Below are 18,383 nucleotides of genomic sequence, written 5' to 3'. Positions count from 1 at the left end.
ATGCATAGGAGGTCTTTAAAACACAGTTCATATGTATATACATTTATTTTTGAACCCATAGAAATACGTTTTCTGACCTTATATGACAATGGGTATTTTCTTGGCTATTATGATAAAAATCTAGAACACTGGTAATCATATAAACAGCCTGTAAGGTAAAGGCTATTTTTCTCTCTGTGATATTTAAAAAATTGATTTTAAGGCACATTGTACCTTTTTTATTGGCCCTGACATAAAGCTACTGACACGTCTTAATGTAGAAATGTTCTCAAACCACACTTTCTTGTCATGGATGAACCACATTTAATAACTCTTTTTAGGTAAATTTTAATTATGCCACCAAAACAAAATATTATCTTAACATATTTCAAAACTGTCATAATTCCTGATCACATATTTCAAAAATAGGATGTTCAGCAAGACTATTATGAATATATTAATACCTGAGTTACACTGCATGACTGAAATATTAACAGCAACTATTTTAAAAGAACATACTTAATATACTAGTGTTTTACTTTGCAATAGAATACTTTATTCAAAATATTCTATATTGTTATCATTGGAGTGTAAAATGTGTTATGCTTTAGGTTTTTCTTTTGATTCTATTATTATTTACTTAATGTTTTACTAATTGCTTTTTCTTTCCCAAGGCAAGTTATACAGCTTAGCAAATTTATAAATTTAGGTCCTTTTGAATATCAGTTCCTCATCCCACAGCAGGAAAAAAATTACCAAGGGACTAAAAGCAAAATGTTTTTTCATCCTATGCCCTACTAACCCAGACAAATATGGAGGTTGTTGATTCTTATTATTTGATTTGACCATTAGGTAAAAGGTTAGTGAGTGCTTTAGTGAATCTTTTTAGAGATCAGTTAAATATACTCTTTGTATACAGATATACTCTATCTTAGCCAAATGTACTATAGCTACTTGCTTAGTCTCAGGAAAAAAGTGTGCAACTAAATCAGCTAAAAAGAAAAAAAAATCTCCACTACATGAATCAAAAGGAAGCTTTGGAACCATTAGCACTGTGCTCACTTAGTGGAATTCTCAAATCTTCAAAGTGAATTTTATCAACCGCAGTGCATGTTGGAATAGGGCATCAAACATATTTTAAAATTCCAACGAAGAACAAGAGTTCCCTTTATAAAAACAATCACCTATGAATCTTCAACAATAAATTTAGCTTTCATTGTTGAAGGGATACTTGGAATGATCATTTGACTAAGCTCACTTAAGTTGTACAGTCGATAGGTTTCAGACCAAGAATATGCACAATGTATTAATGTAATTCTTTCCCTATAATATTGTTGTCTAACCACCTTGTCTTTTGGAGCAGTTTAATCTAGAAATGTACTAAGGTTAAGTATTTTTGCATTGTCATATTTTTTTCTGTAAAATCCTTGTTGAAATACTGAGAAACAAAAGTTCATAATAAGAACTAATAGTAATGTATTATGAAAACAACATGTAAAATAAAGCCAAAATAAAATCACAAGGGTCCATGTAGCTGACTTATTCAGCAATTAATCATTTAAGGGCACAGCAGTGTGTAATAATGATTCATAAATGTTAGAACAATGCAAATCCAAGTATGGCCAATGAATCACAAACTGTAATCAGTCTATAGTGGAATAAGGACAAAGATTGAGTAAGCCTTTAGAATTTTTTATGGCAATTACATGATATAATCATATTTGTTGAATATAATAAACAAAAAATTAGGCTTTTATTTTGTGTCTTTATTTTTTATTTCATGTTTTAGTGATTTTATGGTCTTTTATAAATATACTATTCCATTATGAGCTAGGAATCAAGAAAAATTAGTCTTTCACCAGAAACAATTTGAGAAGCATTATTTTAGAGAAATGTGATTAAAAATCCTAAGTGTTGATTTTTTCAGTCATTTTATAAGCATTATGCCAAAAGTATCTCTAACATTCTCTGAGGTTTGTTATACACAGGATTCTATCACTTGCTTATTAGAAAAGTAATCAGACACATCTTTTAAAACTGCTTCAATACTTGTTACTATATTAACTAGGTTTACATGGAATACCAGGAGAGAAGGGGGATCAAGGACCTCCTGGGTTTGATGTTCCAGGACCCCCTGGTGAGAGGGGCAGTCCAGGGATCCCTGGAGCACCTGGTCCTATTGGACCTCCAGGATCACCAGGGCTCCCGGGAAAAGAAGGTGTCTCTGGACTTCCAGGTAACTTGTTTAATTATCTCTGATTTTGGATTCAGGAAATTAATAGTAGTATAACTCTTATAGATTGTTTTCATGTTGCACTTCTCTGGATTGACACAATCTGTTAAAGAAGAGTGCTAAATGTCTTTGATTGCAAGGAAACTTATTTTGCTATTTACACTATACTTTTGTCTATAAGAGTTCCAGTTATATATTATTGTATAATAAACAACCTTAAACTGTGATGGTTCACACTCACCTTTTTAATATTGCTAAAGATTCTGTGGGTCAGAAATAAAGGAATAGCTTTAATGGATCATTTATCTGTAACTCATATGGCCCCAACGTGAGTGATTAGAGCTGAAGTATCTACTTAAGATGGCACTTCTCTCACATTTGGGTGTTCTTTGACTCATATGGCATCATCCATGGTGCCTTTTCATTTGGCTTTGGCCCCTCACATCATCATAATATCACAGTACTCGCTGTCCTACCATCGCACCTGACTTCCAAAGAGAAAGAATCTCAAAAGCCAAAAGTGAGTGATCCAGGAGTCCCATGTAAAAGCCACAAGAGTTCTGATCTAGCCTTGGGTGTTATGCAGTGTCATGTAGCCAAGGATAAAACACAGAGGCATCCCAGATTCCAGGGGTGGGGAATCCACCACATATGTGTACTAGGAAATATGCTTCATTGAGAAGATATTAGCTGCCCCTGGGAGTTTCTGTTCCTGGGTATTGGCAGGAATGGGTACTGAGGTAACAGCAGGTGAGAAGGAGTAAAACTTCACAGTGCTCTCCAACCCTCAATAGTTTTCTAGTAGACACCTTAAAGCTTACCTTTTATCTTCCCAAAGTCAAGAAGTCATATGGTACTTACTGATATTCTTCAAAGGTGCCAAAGGTGAAATGGGTATGATGGGACCTCCAGGCCCACCAGGACCTTTGGGATTTCCTGGCAGGAGCGGCGTTCCTGGTCTTAAAGGTAACAGAGTTTGCTGACAGATGTGTATGAGAGGGAAAATTAAACACTGCTTTATGTCAATACAGAATATTTTTATTTGACTACTTTAAAATGCCTTGTGCTTTGTTTCTTTGTTCATGGCATAAAAATAAAGGTTTTGTTTTCAATTTAGTTGCATACTTAGTTTGGATGTTATGAAACCTGGTAAAAGTTTAGCCCAAAATGTAAAAATATTAAACTTTAATTTTTTCTTTTTTTATAATTAGACTTTGCCATTGTCAAAGAATTCCAGAAAGTACACAGATTGTTATTTGAGTTTGAAATTCTGTATACACTCAAGTAATTCATAGATAATAATTAAGCAGCATAGACGTTTTGGGTGGCCAGCAGCCTACCCAACTATCAAACATATAAATAACCTTTGCATGCATGAATTGTGGATGGATAATTGTCTTTCCCACACATATTGATTTTAGGTGATGATGGCTTACAGGGTCAGCCAGGACTTCCTGGCCCTGAAGGTGAAAAAGGTGGTAAAGGAGAGCCTGGCCTTCCAGGCCCCCCTGGGCCAATGGATCCAAGTCTCCTGGGCTCAAAGGGAGAGAAGGGAGAACCTGGCTTACCAGGTGAGTGAATGCATGTATTCACAAATACTTTTTCTGGTATAAATGAAGTTTAATTTTTTGTGCTAGGGATGAAATCCAGGGCTTTGTACATGCTAATCATGTACTCTGCCAATGAGCTACACCCCAGCTCCTGAAGTTTATTTTTAAACAATATGAAAAGTTGTAAAAAGAAATTCAACAAAAGTCACTCAGATACATAAAATGTTGGTAATTAATATTAATTTTCACTTGATTCATACTGTTTCACTGATTTAGTTTTGTTTGCGTATTTTCTTTGTAGTTTACCTGTCATGAGCTGTAGGATTTTAAAATAGATTTAAGCAATTGCCTTCAAGCTTTCCAGAAAGTTGTACAAGAGGGAGTAGAGAGAAAAGGATATATAGCCACAATAACTTAGAGAACAGGTTTCACTGTTTAGGAAATTTGCTTGTCCTTTTCATTTTTTCCCCTTGATACCAAATGGGTATGAATAGTGCATTGTTGTACTGCAGTGTTTTGATATCCATACCATTCTTGGCTTTTAAATACAGCACTGTTATTCTACCTTGGCAGAATAAACAAGTATTGGACTATGAACAACCAAGCTCAGTCCTGGGGGAACTTGCTAAAAGTAGGTCTAGGGACAACTGTGTTATTATAGCTATTTTATGAAAAACAAATAAAGTGTGAAGTATAACATGGGTTTTTTAATTTTAAAAATACTTTTTTCTTTTTCTAGAAGTATAACATGTTCATAACAAAACATCATAAAATATAAATAAGCATAAATCAATATATAAAACACAATAGAAAATACTTTTTTAAAAAGTACTTGCAACTCAATCTACATATAATAGCTTTTTTAAACAATATGGAACTTTAAAAATTAGTTACTATTTACAGCTTAGAGTAAGTATGTAACTCTCAGATTCTAACCATCAATATCAATAGTCATGTGAGTATGTTGTGTATGTATAGATGTTAAAGTTTCTTAATAAGCAGAATTTGGTAGGATTTTTTTCCATTACAAAAAATTTAAGCTATTATAGTTTTGCATGTAGTGACAAAAGAGTCAAGGTCACCTAGTTTTTATTATAGTAAAAATGAGATCTTTCTTGGTTTACTCCTTGCAAAGCTTCTTTTCTTTTTCAACTATGCTTTCTGTATAATAGGGGCTATAAACTACACTTAACTTCCACTATAGTCTTCTTAAAGGTACTGCACTATAAGACACTAAGGCCAAAGAGGAAAGGTGACTTTATTGAGTGCTCTGAATTTATTGGTGGCTGATAAAGTGAGGATTTTTAGTATAAGTCCAGTACTAAGAATCATACATTATCAGAATATCACCAATTCAGTCCCCCATACACTGGTCCTGGTTCTCCAAGGACCCTGATCATTGACATTCTACTGTAGAGCTATAGCTCAAGATACAGCTTTTGTATTAACAGTGCTGGAGGGCAATCCCAGGGACTCACATATGGTAGGCCAGTGCTTTACCATGTAGCAAAAGCCCATCTGTCCAGGGGCATCTTAATAAAATGTGTGAGCAGCACCGTGTCTTGTTGGATTTACAGGCTGGACAGCCACTGTCTCCAACTGTAAAGTTTATTTGCCCCAAGATGTGGTAGATGACCTGGGAAGCATCCCTGACCTCCTAAGGGCCATGCAAGGAATGACCTCTGTTTACCTCATCCTCCCCGTGACCACCCCCATGTATCCACCCAAAGCAGAGTTCAGCTCCATCTTTTCAGTTATCTTTCCATTGTTGTTTTGTCCTAGTAACTTTGCCCTCTTAAATATTAGTCAGATAGATTTTTTGAATTGAGTGGACTCTAAGAAGCAGAGCTGTTGTCACAGGACACAGAATTGCAGGAAAATATGAATATCTCCACTTCCTCCATTTCACTTACAGTTCAACACTTGGATAGCCTGTTTTGTCAATTTATTTAATGATTAATTGTAATAAGTCTGACTTGTGTCTTTTGTTCATCCTTGGAAGGGATTCCTGGAGTTTCAGGGCCAAAAGGCTACCAAGGTTTGCCTGGAGACCCAGGCCAACCTGGACTGAGTGGACAACCTGGATTACCAGGGCCTCCAGGTAGGTATGATAGACCACTTGTAGCATTTGGATGGCTGAAGCTGAACCCTGGAAACACTATTCTGGTCATGGTAATATGCTTGGGTAGCTACTAAAATATGGAGCTCACGTTTGACAAAATATTGCCATGTGGCCATATTTCAACAGACAAGACTTTTAGGATATTTTGCTTTGCTCATTCAGTTTTGTCTTTCTGTGGCAATAGGGTATGCACCAAAGTATGATTCAAGAAAGGTGTGCTTTATTCCATACATTGCAATGTATACAAATAAGACACTTATCTGGTAGGATGCTAAATAATTTACCTTTAGCAATTTTTTTTGCCTTGAGACAAGTCAATCATTAAGACATGTAAAACAGATGGATGCTAATGTTATTTTAAAATTTTTGTAGGGATGAAAATTTCACAGCCTTCTTTGGTTTTCTCTTATAACACTAATCACCCTTACATTAGACAGTTTTTTGGTTTTATTCCTCACTAAACACTCTTGCTGCTTCTTAAGTCATTTTCCTTTAGTTTGGCCCCTAGAGAAATAAAGAGCAGCTGGTCTTCATCCATGTAAGATCCCTGAAGGTCAGTTATTTGTTCTTGACTTCACAACACATTGCCTTTGTATAGTCAGAAAGATAAGTCCTTTCTTTGTATCTCCCTTACATCTTCTGCATTCTCTTTCCCAAGTTAGAAGTCATTGTGAAAGAAAAAAGAAAAAAAATGTTTAAGGTAACACTGTGATCCTTGGGAAGCCCCTAGGTGACACCACAGAGCTCAAACACCTAAATTCTAGGAAGAATGTACAAACAGAGCAGCTTGGTCAGTGAGGGGTGAATGTCTAGTACCTTTCCTTCAACCCTGATCTCTCTTTGGCCTAATGTACTAGGGATATGTCATGACAGGCTACCATCTTTGCTCTTCCTGGTCTCACATAATCAGGCTCTATATGGGAAGGCCATTCCTGAGTGTTTGAAAAACAGACTTACTATATTGTATTTATCTGTGAAAATACAGCAAGGGTAATTATACGTATGCACCAAGTAAGAACATCAGGTGATTAAATAGTTTTAGGAGAAGAAACAAGGTGTTCTAATGATTTTTCCCCTCTCTTTCATAAAGTCATAGCAGGAGATTTCTATTACCATAGTTATATTGTAATGCGTTCCTAAGGAGATTTCTTTACCTGTTCGTACTGAGTTATATCTGTGAACTTTAATCATATAACAAAATTTAACCCTTAAATTCCTTGCTTGCTCATATTTGTCTTAATTTTACTAAATCACTTTTCTAGGTCCCAAGGGTAACCCTGGTCTCCCTGGCCAGCCAGGACTTATGGGACCGCCTGGACTTAAAGGAAACATAGGTGATATGGGTTTTCCAGGTGAGTGATGAAAAACTTTCAAATATTCAACTTCATTAATGGAAGGTGGTTCGCTATCCTTTTACCAGAAAAGAGACTAGAGTGGGGGCTGAGGATGTAACACTTGCCTAACATGAGACTCTGGGTTCAATCTCCAAAACTGCAAAAAAAAAGACTAATAATGTTGGTAGAATCAGGTTGAGACAATGTCTAATCAATGGGTAGAATTCTCATTACAAAACTATTTGAATTAAGGCACAGAGCTTTAGAAACTTCCAAAATTGGAATTCATAAATGTGCCTGCTCTCCAGCTGTATCCCTTTCAATTAAACTTCTTAAAAAATAGGCTTTGTTGTAAAGCTCATTATTATATATCTCAGAGTTTGCAGAGGTTTAAAAAATCTTTTTGCTTGGTCATATGCATCTTAAATATAACATGAGAAAATAATATTTTATCAAATATTGTATGTTGCATATTTTCAACAGGCCCTCAGGGTATGGAAGGGCCCCCTGGACCTCCTGGAGTTCCTGGACAGCCTGGCTCCCCAGGATTACCTGGACAGAAAGGAAACAAAGGTGATCCTGGTGTTTCAGGCATTGGTCTTCCAGGTCTTCCTGGTCCAAAGGTAATCATATTCTATCATATGTCTGATGCCTGAGCAGTTGTGATTTTTCTTTAACAGTATGCTCATTTCTCATTCTATTTTAAACAAACTAGAAGGACATAGTATGTTCTGGGTAAGAGATTTGTTCCTTCTCTTTTCTCTTAGGTTGTGAGAAGATAACGTTTTAAGCTTTGCACCAAGTCCAAGAAACAAAGAAAAAAACCTTTTTGGTCTCTTTGTTTTTTCCTCTAACTTAACTTCTGAGTATGTTTCAATAAATCAAAGGCATATTTTTGCCTGGTTTTGGCTTTCTATTTTTAGTGGTGGACTTTTTTTCATCATTTTCCTAATATTGTTATTAGTTAATTTGAAAAGATTTATAAACAAATAACTTTTGTATTTAATGAACCACCACATTCCTGAGGTGGTTCTCTGTTCAGTGCTACATAGTCCTCTACTCTCCTTGTCACTGTGAAAACTTTGATGGTATTTTTCAAGTAATCAAATTTAGGCACAGTGGTACATGCCTGTAATGCCAGCACTCAGGAAGTTGAGGTAAAAGATTGAAGGTTCCAGGCTAGCCTGGACTATATAGAAAGACCTCATGTCTCAAAAAAATTAGAACTTATTTAGAACCACTGAACACAGCAGGAATTTCTTAACTGATTAGTTCCATGTAAAACAGGTAACTCCCTTAATCATGCAGGCAGACCACAGTTAAGGAGTAATAGAAAAGGAATCCTGATACTCAACTTGCATGGAAGTACTGAAAATTCCCACTGAAATAAGAATTTACTGAGCTGTATTTTAAACATAATTTCCTTTTGATAGTATACAAAGACTATAGTATAATTGTCCAGTTGATTGAGTTATTATAAGAGGTAATTCAGAGAAGCTTCTGTATATTCTTACCAATATAAAATTTATTGAAGTAAATTTTAATTTTTGTTGCATTTAGATTTTACCGGTAATACATGAATCTGCACTTTTATTAAAAAATGAAAGTACAAGCCAGACATGATGAAACATGTCTGTAAACCCAACACTTAGAAGCCTAAGTCAGGAGGATCAAGAGTTTGAGGCCAGTCTGGGATATATACTGAGTTCCAGGCCAGCCTGAGCTACATAACAAGAACTTGTCTCAAAAACACAAATAGAAAAATAAATATAGACATACGAAGAGTAAAAGTGAAAAATTTCCCTCATGCCCTAACCTCTTTTTTTCATTCTGTTCCCTACAGATGCCCATTGTCAGTAGTTCTATAAAGTTGAATCTTTTCTTCTACACACACACACACACATATATATATATTCATGTAGAATTTTGTTTTATCTATACGTTATATATATGCACAGTTATAGTGTGCTCAAAGTTCTTTACCTTGCTTTATTACTCGTACATTATTTCCCTTCTCAGTAAATCTTAGACAACTTTCTTTGCCATTATGCATTCTACCTGTGGACACGTGTCTAATTATGTATACTGGATAGATTCTTTTCTTTTTTGAGAGGGAGTGAGACTGGGTTTTGAACTCAGGGCTTCACACTTGCAAAGCAGATGCTCTACCACTTGAACCCCAGAGTAACTACTTTTAGCCGTTTCTCATGTACTCCTCTAGAAAAGGGGTTTTAATACATGTATATGCACGCACATATGATATTTCATCAATTTCAAGGCTCATTTTAACATCCAAAATCTATGGTTTTAAAGTGCATCTTAGAATGGAAAGCATATTACAGTTAAATTTGAAAGCATTTTCCCTCAATTATTGATATATGAAATGATGGTACATCTCCCAAATTCAGGTATGTTTTTATATTTTTATTTATGCACATAAATCATACTGTAAACTGTTTGTGTAGCCACCATCACTTAGTAGATCTTGGTAAACTCTTTATTAGCTCATATATGCCTTATTCTTTTCCATAATTATATAGCATTTTTGTGGGGGTTCACCAGAAATAATTTAACCTATTATGAACGAACACTGAAGATGTTTCTGTGGTTTCATGATTACAAACATATGGCTCACTGATAATTCTTAATCAGGTCTTTCATATATATTTTTTTAAATCTTTGATAAATATAACTGTAAAATAAATTCTGAGCAGACTTGTTGGAACCCAGCATATATGTGCCTTTGTAATATTGATGGTTACTGCCATATTTTCCTATTAAGTAGCCCTATTCCTTTATTTTTATTAGCATCTATTAATTGTACAAAGGTGGTCTTTCATAATTAGTACAAAGCACTTCTTATTTTCTTATTTTATAAATAGTGCTAACAATTTTTTATTTTTATCAATCTAATAGGTGAAAATAGCATATCATTTTGTTTGTATTAAAATTGTCCTGAATGCCAGTCAGACTTTGTACATCCATATTTCTTCTCTAAATTGTCTCTTTATACTCTTTGCCTCATTTTGGGGGCGGGATTTGAACTTGGAGTTTGAACTCAGAGCTTTGTGTTTGCAAGGCAGATGCTCTATCACTGCAACCACATCGCCAGACTTTTGCCTAGATTATTTTGAAGATAGGGTCTTGCTTTTTTGCCCAGGTCAGCCTGGACTGAGATCCTTCTATTTTAAGCTTCCCATTGCCCTTGGGATGATAGGCACACACCACAACACACACCTTTTGTGTGTTAAGATGCAGTCTCACAAACATTTTTTCTGGGGCTGTCTTGGAACTACAATTCTCCCAAGTAGCTAGGATTATAGGCAAACACCACAGGCACCAAGCATCTTTTCCTGATTGTTTTAGGAAGGGGATGGTTATATATTTTCTACTGATTAGTAAAAGTATATTGTAAATCATGAGGGTGCATTCACTGTCTGTTACATATATTGGAAATATTTTCTCTTAGTCACTTTTTTTGTCTGATAATACTGTTTGTGGTATATTTCATCACGTAGAAGTTTAAATTTTTTACATGGGCAAAGTTTTGTACTCATTTATTCATTCAAAAAATATCTAATCTGTAAGTGTGATATGCCAAGTGCTATTCTAGGTGATGGGGATACATACCTGAAATAAATTCGCTGCTACTGTTAATGTGATACTCATATCTAGTCAAGGATACATACATTAAACAAAATAAATAAGTTCATGCTATGTTAGAAAGTGGTAAATCTCAAGACAAAAAGTAAAGTGAGGCTTGGGATAAAGAATTGCTGGAAATTACTACATTTTGAAATAGGTTGTTAAGAGAAAGTCTCCCTAACAATGGAGCAGTGACCTCACTGCAGTAAGTGATGCAAAGACCCTGTGGTGGGAGTATACCTCATACGTTTGAGGAGCATAAATGAGGCCAGTGTGAATGAAGCAGAATGAATGAGGTGACATAAAATAGAAGATGAGGTCAGGTTGGTAATGGGAGACAGATTATCTAGGGCTTTTATCCTGAGTAAAGTGGAAAGCAAAAGAAAGAATAACAGCATTTTATATGAATTTTCAAAATATACCACAGCTCTTGTTTCAAAATAGATAATAGAAGACAAGAATAAAAGCAGGTAGACCAGTTATGATACTATTAAAATTACACAGTCTAGAGATATTGATGACTTGGATCAGGGGGGTAGCAGTGGAAGTGGTAAAAAAATGGTCAGTTTTGTAGCTCAAACTAGGAAGATTTGCTTGTGAAATGTGAGAGAAAGAGGTGTCAACAATGTCCCCAAAATTATAATACTGAGCAGCTGGAAGATAGGAAAGATTTTCAAAGAAGCAGGTTTGGTGGGAAAGATCAGAAACATAGTTTTCTGGTTATTTTTTGTTGCTGAAATGAAAATTCATCAACTGGGAGGTAGGAAGAAGGAAGACACAAGGAAGGTTTGGAGGCCTGACATAAAGGTTGTCGGTTTGGGTTTTTTTCATTTTCTACTTATAAAGACTTCTACATCCTTAGTCTATAAAAATAAATTGATATTCTTCCAGTATTTTCATTGTTTTTCTTTATATTTGCATCTTTATTCCATCTGAATTTTTATGTGATATATGAGGTGAGGACCTTTTTTCCAGATCAATTCCCAATTGATCCAACCCAATTTGTTACAAACTCCATTCTTTTTTTCTATTCACTGATTGATTTAAAATTGTATTTTAAATTGAAATTTGTTCATGTATATTTTTCCAGAATGAGTAAACTGTAACATTTACATAGTGAAATGATCATTTCTGAATTTATAGTTAATAGTAGCAGAAAAATATGTCTTGACATATATCCAATGTATATTCCACTCTTCAGGCAAGAGGCTAATTTTTAGTTTCTCTATGTGGCCTACAAGTACATTTCTATAAACATTGAATGTTTATTTCTATAAACATTCTACACTGAATTTGTAAATTTACAGAGGTGATAAAATAAGGAAACAACAAAGTAGCGTGTTATTTCTTTCAGATGGTATTATATGTCGGAATAGTGGCAGGTTGAAAAATTAAGCTTTATAACTTAGTTCTATTAGGCACAGGCAGTTCTTGTCTTGTACAGTTGCCATACATACAAATTTCAATTACAAAAATTTAGTAAAATAATACTAGCCTACCAAAACATGGCTCAAATTTCAGTTACCACGGTATATTAGCTTTTCAGTTCATAAATTACCATGTAAATAACAGATTGCATCATGATCAATGAACAGACATTTTACTTCTTTCAAATTCTGGTCAGTGATTAATCACCATACATCTGTTAAGTTCATGTACTGTGTTGGCTCTCTGTCTCCCACTGATAAAGCAATGTGGCATTTTACAAAAATGGACAATTGAAACAAGAAATTGGTAAGTAGAGAAGAAAGTTTAGAGAAAATGAAAAATGGGACTGGTGGTATTCAGTTGTTAAGCACATGCTTAGCAAGTATGAGGCCCTGGTTTCAGTCTTCAACAATAAATAAATACATAAATAAATAGTGATAACACTGAAAGTGAGATATAAATCTAATGTAAATGAAATGACAGAACAAAACACCTATAGGGGGCTGTAGGTGTGACTCAAGCAATAAAGTGCCTGCCTAGCAATCACAAAGCCAATACTGCCAAAAAAATACCTATAGGGATGCAGACACTGCCACTGTATGAGGTATGCTATATATGAAAGCAAGAAATGTAGTAAGTGGAAGCTTACCAGCCCAAATGAGAAAAGGACACTAATGAAAAGAATGAAGATGTTACAGAGGAAGTGGTACAATCAAAAAACTTCCCATTAAAAAAAGTCTTGGAGATTTTTCACAAGGTTGAAAATACAAAGGTTAAAATGTTGGAAGCTGATTCAAACTTAGAAGTCAGTGTGACAATTTCTCCTCCAACACATAGAAAAGATGTGTGCTCCATATTGTAAGTTATATGATGAAAATAGGGAGACACTGTTCAAACTTCTTTGGGTAAGTCTTTTACAATGGAATAAACTTTCATTGTCAATGTTTCTAATATTTTAAATTAGAATATACTGAGTAAATTTAACTTCTATGTTTTTTATTTCCTTACACATATATAATTTACATTAAGAGATACTTTAATGTTTTGACAAATATTTTTGAAGATCATAGAATAACCATAATTTTACCATTGATTATTAAGATACTTTATATGATTTCAGCTTGCATTTTCATTTTTACAGTCCCACGTGACTACATAAAACAAAAAGTGCCTATATTATTCAGGAAGATATTAAGAAAGTTTCAGGAAACATAGCATGATTGTGGTGACAAACATAAGAGAAATTTCCATAATTACTGAGTTGTTAAGAAGTAAGGATGTCCTAGATGATCAGATCAATTGTTTTATAAATGACATACTTTATGTGATATCATCCTTGTTACTCAAAAAGAATGAAGAATAGAATATACTGAAAATCCTGGACATGGAGTCTGTAAACAGAAATTTGAAATCCTGAAGCCACATACATGCCCTTACCAAGTGACTTTATCAGCTTGACAGTAAAATGGGGAGAATATCCTACCTTGTGCACAGAATTATTGTGAGACTTCAGTGAGGTTAAAGAGCACTTTGTAAATACAAAGCATTTTCTACACAGTGTTTTTATCTCTAAAATGAGGTAGAGTTGTGTAGTAGATGATTTCTATAATTTCTACAACTCTTAAGTTAAATAGTTCTACGGAACTGTATGAATCTGTAATGTTCTTTTATCACAGCATGATGGTTCAAACCTGAATTACTCCTTAAAATATAACCATACTACAGACTCAATACAATCCCTACTATAATCCTGGATGTTGTTGTTGCTGAAATTGACAAGTGCATCCTAAAATTCATATAGAAATGCAGGGAACCCAGAATAGTCAAATCTTGAAAAGAACACATTTAGAGAATGCTTCTGGATTTCAAAACTCACTACAAAGCTACTATAATGAAGAGTGTCATACTGGCCTAGGCTAGATGTAAGACACTTGATCTTAGCAAAAATACTGAGATTTTCTTGCCATAGAATAGACATAGAGATAGATGAAATAGATTAAAATTCCAGAAATAAATCCATATATTTTGGTCAACTGATTTCCACCAAAGGGGCTGGGACAATTAAAATGAGGAATCTGTTCGACAAATTATGCTAGGACAAGAGGATATTCTACATATAAAAGCATGAATTTAGGCCCCATACCTCACATCATATACAAAGATTAACTCATAATGAATCATAGACCTATGGAAATCTTAGAAGAAAAGACCACTTAATCTCCTTAACCTTGGATCAGATTATTGCTTCTTAGCTATGACACAAAAAATGCAATCAAATCAAAAATAGACTATATTAAAATTTCATTTTTTACTGCTGTTAAACCATCAAAAAAGTAAAGACAACCTACAAAATGGCAGAAAATATCTTCAAGTAATGTATCGGATAAGGGATTTGAATCCAGAATATGTAAAGAACTTATAAAATTAAATAAGAAAATAAATTAGTAAAAACTTTACATTGTGAATTGCACCTCACAGACACATAAAGAACATTCTACTCACCAATTGCAAAATATGCATTTTACAAGCACACAAAATAGAATAAACACATTAAGGTGCAAATCATAATAAAACTAAAAGATTGAAATTATATAGTTTGTCCTCTATCATAGTAGGATAAAACTGAAAATCAACAGTAGAATATAAACCAGAAAAATCTATGAATATGTGTAAATTAAATAACATACTCTTAAACAGCCAATGAGACAAAGGTGAAATCACTGATTAAGTTAGAAAATATCTTGAAAGAAATGAAGATGAAACCACAATATACCTAAATTTAATAAGAGGCAGTGAAAGCAATACGGAAAGTAAAAGAATAGCTATAAATGCTTAACATTAGAAAAGATCTCAAATCAAAAACCTGACTTTACAGCTATAATAAGAGCAATCTAAATCCAAAAGTAACAGAAAAAAAGAAAATAAAAATTAGTGCAGAGATAAATAAAATACAGAATAGAAAAACAATAGACGAAATCAACAAAACCAAGGTAACTCAATTTGCTCGGAGGCGGAAGGTGGAGGAAGAGGTGGCCCAAATAATGTATACATATGTAAATAAATGTAAAAATGATAAAATAAAATTTTAAAAAGGAAACCATTAGCTACATTGACTAAGAAAACAGAGGATACTAATATAAAAACAGATCAATGGAATAGAATAGAGACTCCCAAAATAAGCCCTTTCATATATGGTCAAATGAGCTCAATGGGCACAAGACAGACTTTTCAACAAATGGTGCTGAGAAAACTAGATGTCCATATGCAAATGAATCTACAGTTGAACCCTCTACACCATATTCACCATATTCACAAATTAATTCAAAATGGATCAATGACCTAAATGTGTAAGACCTAAAACTATAAAACTCTTAGAAGGAAGCATGGAACAAAAGCTATGACTTCGGATTTGGCAGTGATTTTCTGTATATGACACCAAAAGTTCAGGCAGCAGAAGAACAAAACAGATAATAAAATGGACTGCATCAAAATGGAAAACTTCTGTGCATCCAAGGACACTATCAACTAAGTGAAAAGGCCACTCACAGAATGTGAGAATATTTATGAGTCATATATCTTATAAGGGATTAACTTCCAAAATATGTGAATAACTCCTATAAATCAACAATAAAAAATAAAATCAGGCCAATTCAAAAATAGGCAAAATATATGATCTATCAATCCCACTCCTAGGGATATATACCTGAAGGAATGTAAGTCAGGAAACAATAAAGGCATCTGTACACCCATGTTTATTGTAGCATTCTCACAGTAGCTAAGCTATGAAAACAGCCAAGACTAATGAATAGATTAAGAAAACATGGCATTTATATACAGTGGAATTTTATTCAGCCACAAAGAAGAATGAAATTATGTCATTTGCAGGTAAATGGATGGAACTGGAGAACATCATCTTAAGTGAAGTTAGCCAGGTTCAGAAAGCCAAAGACCACATGTTTTCTCTCATATGTGGAATATAGACCTAATACAAATACAGTCAATATTATGAAAAACAGGTCACACTAAAGGGAGGTCATATTCAAGAAAGGGAGAGTAAAAGAAGGAAGTTAAGAAGGTGAATATGGTTGATGTACTCCCTCTACGAGAATGAATATAGAATTTTTAAGCCTGTTGAAATCACCATAAGAAGGGGACTAAGGTAGAAAGGAGAAAAATAGAGGAAATGAACCAATTCAGGTTATAATACATATATACATGGACATATCCCAAGGAAACTCTCTGTATAGCTATTTTAAACAAACACAACGTCATTTTTTAAACAAGATCAGAGAACACGGGGGCAGAACAGGTCCTGTCTGGGGATTTGGTATCAGTGGGAGGGGACAGGATGTGGGAAAAAGGTGTAGGACGGTGACTATGGTGCAAATACTGTGTACACATGTATGTAAATGGAAAAATAAGACCTGTTGAAACTATTCTAGGAGTGAGAGGAGGTGGGATAAAGGAGAAAGATGGAAGGGGTGAATTCAGCTATGAAATATTGTGAGAACTTTTGTGAATGTCATGATGTACCCCCAGAACAACAATAATAATAAAATTTAAAAATAAAATAAAATTTAAAAAAATAGGCAAAGAACCTATCTCCAAAGGTGATATACAATTGGCCACTAAATACATGAAAAGATGGTCAACATCATTAATCAATACAGAAATGAAAATCCATGCCATATTGAGATAATACTTCATACCCAATAAGAAGTTTGTTATAAAGCTAATAAATAATAGGTGTTGGTGAGTTATGTAGAGAAACTAAAACACTTGTGCATTGGTACTGGAATGTAAAATGGTGTAGCCACTGTGGAAACAGTTCAGTAGGTCCTCAAAAATTTATACGTAGAACTATCATATGATCCAGCAATTGTGTTCCTAAGATATATTCTCCCCAAAGAATTGAAAACAGGTACTCAAACAGATATTTTATAGCATGTTTATAGCAGCAATATTCACAATAGCCAAAAAGTGGAAGTAACTCAGATGTTCATTAGTGGATGAATGGATAGACAAAATATGGTATACATATGCAATGAGATATTATTCAACATTAAAACAGAATAGTATTCTAATACATACTACAACATGAATGAACTTTGAAGATACCAATCTAAGTGAAATAAGCTAATCATAAAAAGACACATACTGTACGATGCCTCTTATATGAGGTACCTAGAATAGTCAAATTTAGAGACAGAAAGTAATGTCATGATTGCTAAGGGTTTGGAAGGGGAAAGTAAGGAGATATATGTTATGGTATACAAATTTTCATTTATAAGATGAATAATTTCACCATATACATGGATTGTAACATTACAATTTACCCATAAATACATATAATTATTATCAATTAAAATATTAAAAAGGCAAAATAGGCAAAGGAATTGAGTAGAAGATGTAAAAATGACTAATAAGTACATGAAAAGGCGCTGAACCTCATTGGTCATTATGTAAATGCAAATTAAAGCCATAATGCAATATCACTTCACACTCACTAAAGTAGCCATAATAAAGACAGAAAATAGGTGTTGGCAAGGATGTGAAGAAATTGGAACCTTTATACATTGCTGGTGTGAATATAAAATGGTGCAGCTTCTGTGACAAAAAAATTGGCAGTGCCTCAAAAAATTAGATATATAAAATGGTCTATTCAAGAATGAATTTATTAATTAAATTTTGTTTCTTATTTCAATGTAAAAAAAGAATTTAAAAAAACATAGAAAAAAACAAGAAAATGTCTTTAGACAACCAAGGATTCTCTATTTTTCACTTTACCTTTTATAATGTATTTTTATTTTATATTTTATAACTTATTGCTTTGCCTTTTATATTGTATTTGTTCAATAAAATACTGGTTTTTATTTTAAAATGTCATTTGCTATAAATTAGTCTATTAATTTAAATAAAACTAGAGTTTAAAAAATACTTTTAGAAGTTAGATGCAGAGTTATCATATATGGCCTAGCAATTCCACTTCTAGGTATCTATCCAAGAGAAATGAGGTTGTATCTCCACACAAAAACTTGTGTGTGAATGTTCATAAAAGCATTATTCATAACGTCAGAAAGTGGAAAAAACTC

General features: G+C 33.8%; 1 protein-coding gene across 2 annotated transcripts in view; it reads left to right on the top strand.

The window, feature by feature from the left end:
- Col4a5 (collagen type IV alpha 5 chain) overlaps window positions 1-18,383 on the top strand; it is a 224,786-nt gene that overhangs the window by 152,728 nt on the left and 53,675 nt on the right. For both annotated transcript variants that reach the window (XM_074063706.1, XM_074063707.1), the window contains exons 31-36: window positions 2,048-2,215; window positions 3,089-3,178; window positions 3,634-3,783; window positions 5,765-5,863; window positions 7,147-7,236; window positions 7,702-7,841. In XM_074063706.1, the coding sequence (XP_073919807.1) occupies window positions 2,048-2,215; window positions 3,089-3,178; window positions 3,634-3,783; window positions 5,765-5,863; window positions 7,147-7,236; window positions 7,702-7,841 (737 nt within the window). The remainder of the gene's footprint in view (window positions 1-2,047; window positions 2,216-3,088; window positions 3,179-3,633; window positions 3,784-5,764; window positions 5,864-7,146; window positions 7,237-7,701; window positions 7,842-18,383) is intronic.

Source organism: Castor canadensis, chromosome X, assembly GCF_047511655.1.
Source record: "Castor canadensis chromosome X, mCasCan1.hap1v2, whole genome shotgun sequence".
NCBI classification, from domain to species: Eukaryota; Metazoa; Chordata; class Mammalia; order Rodentia; family Castoridae; genus Castor; species Castor canadensis.
The sequence above is the reverse complement of the archived record's forward strand: the minus strand, read 5'-3'. Positions and strand labels throughout refer to the sequence as shown.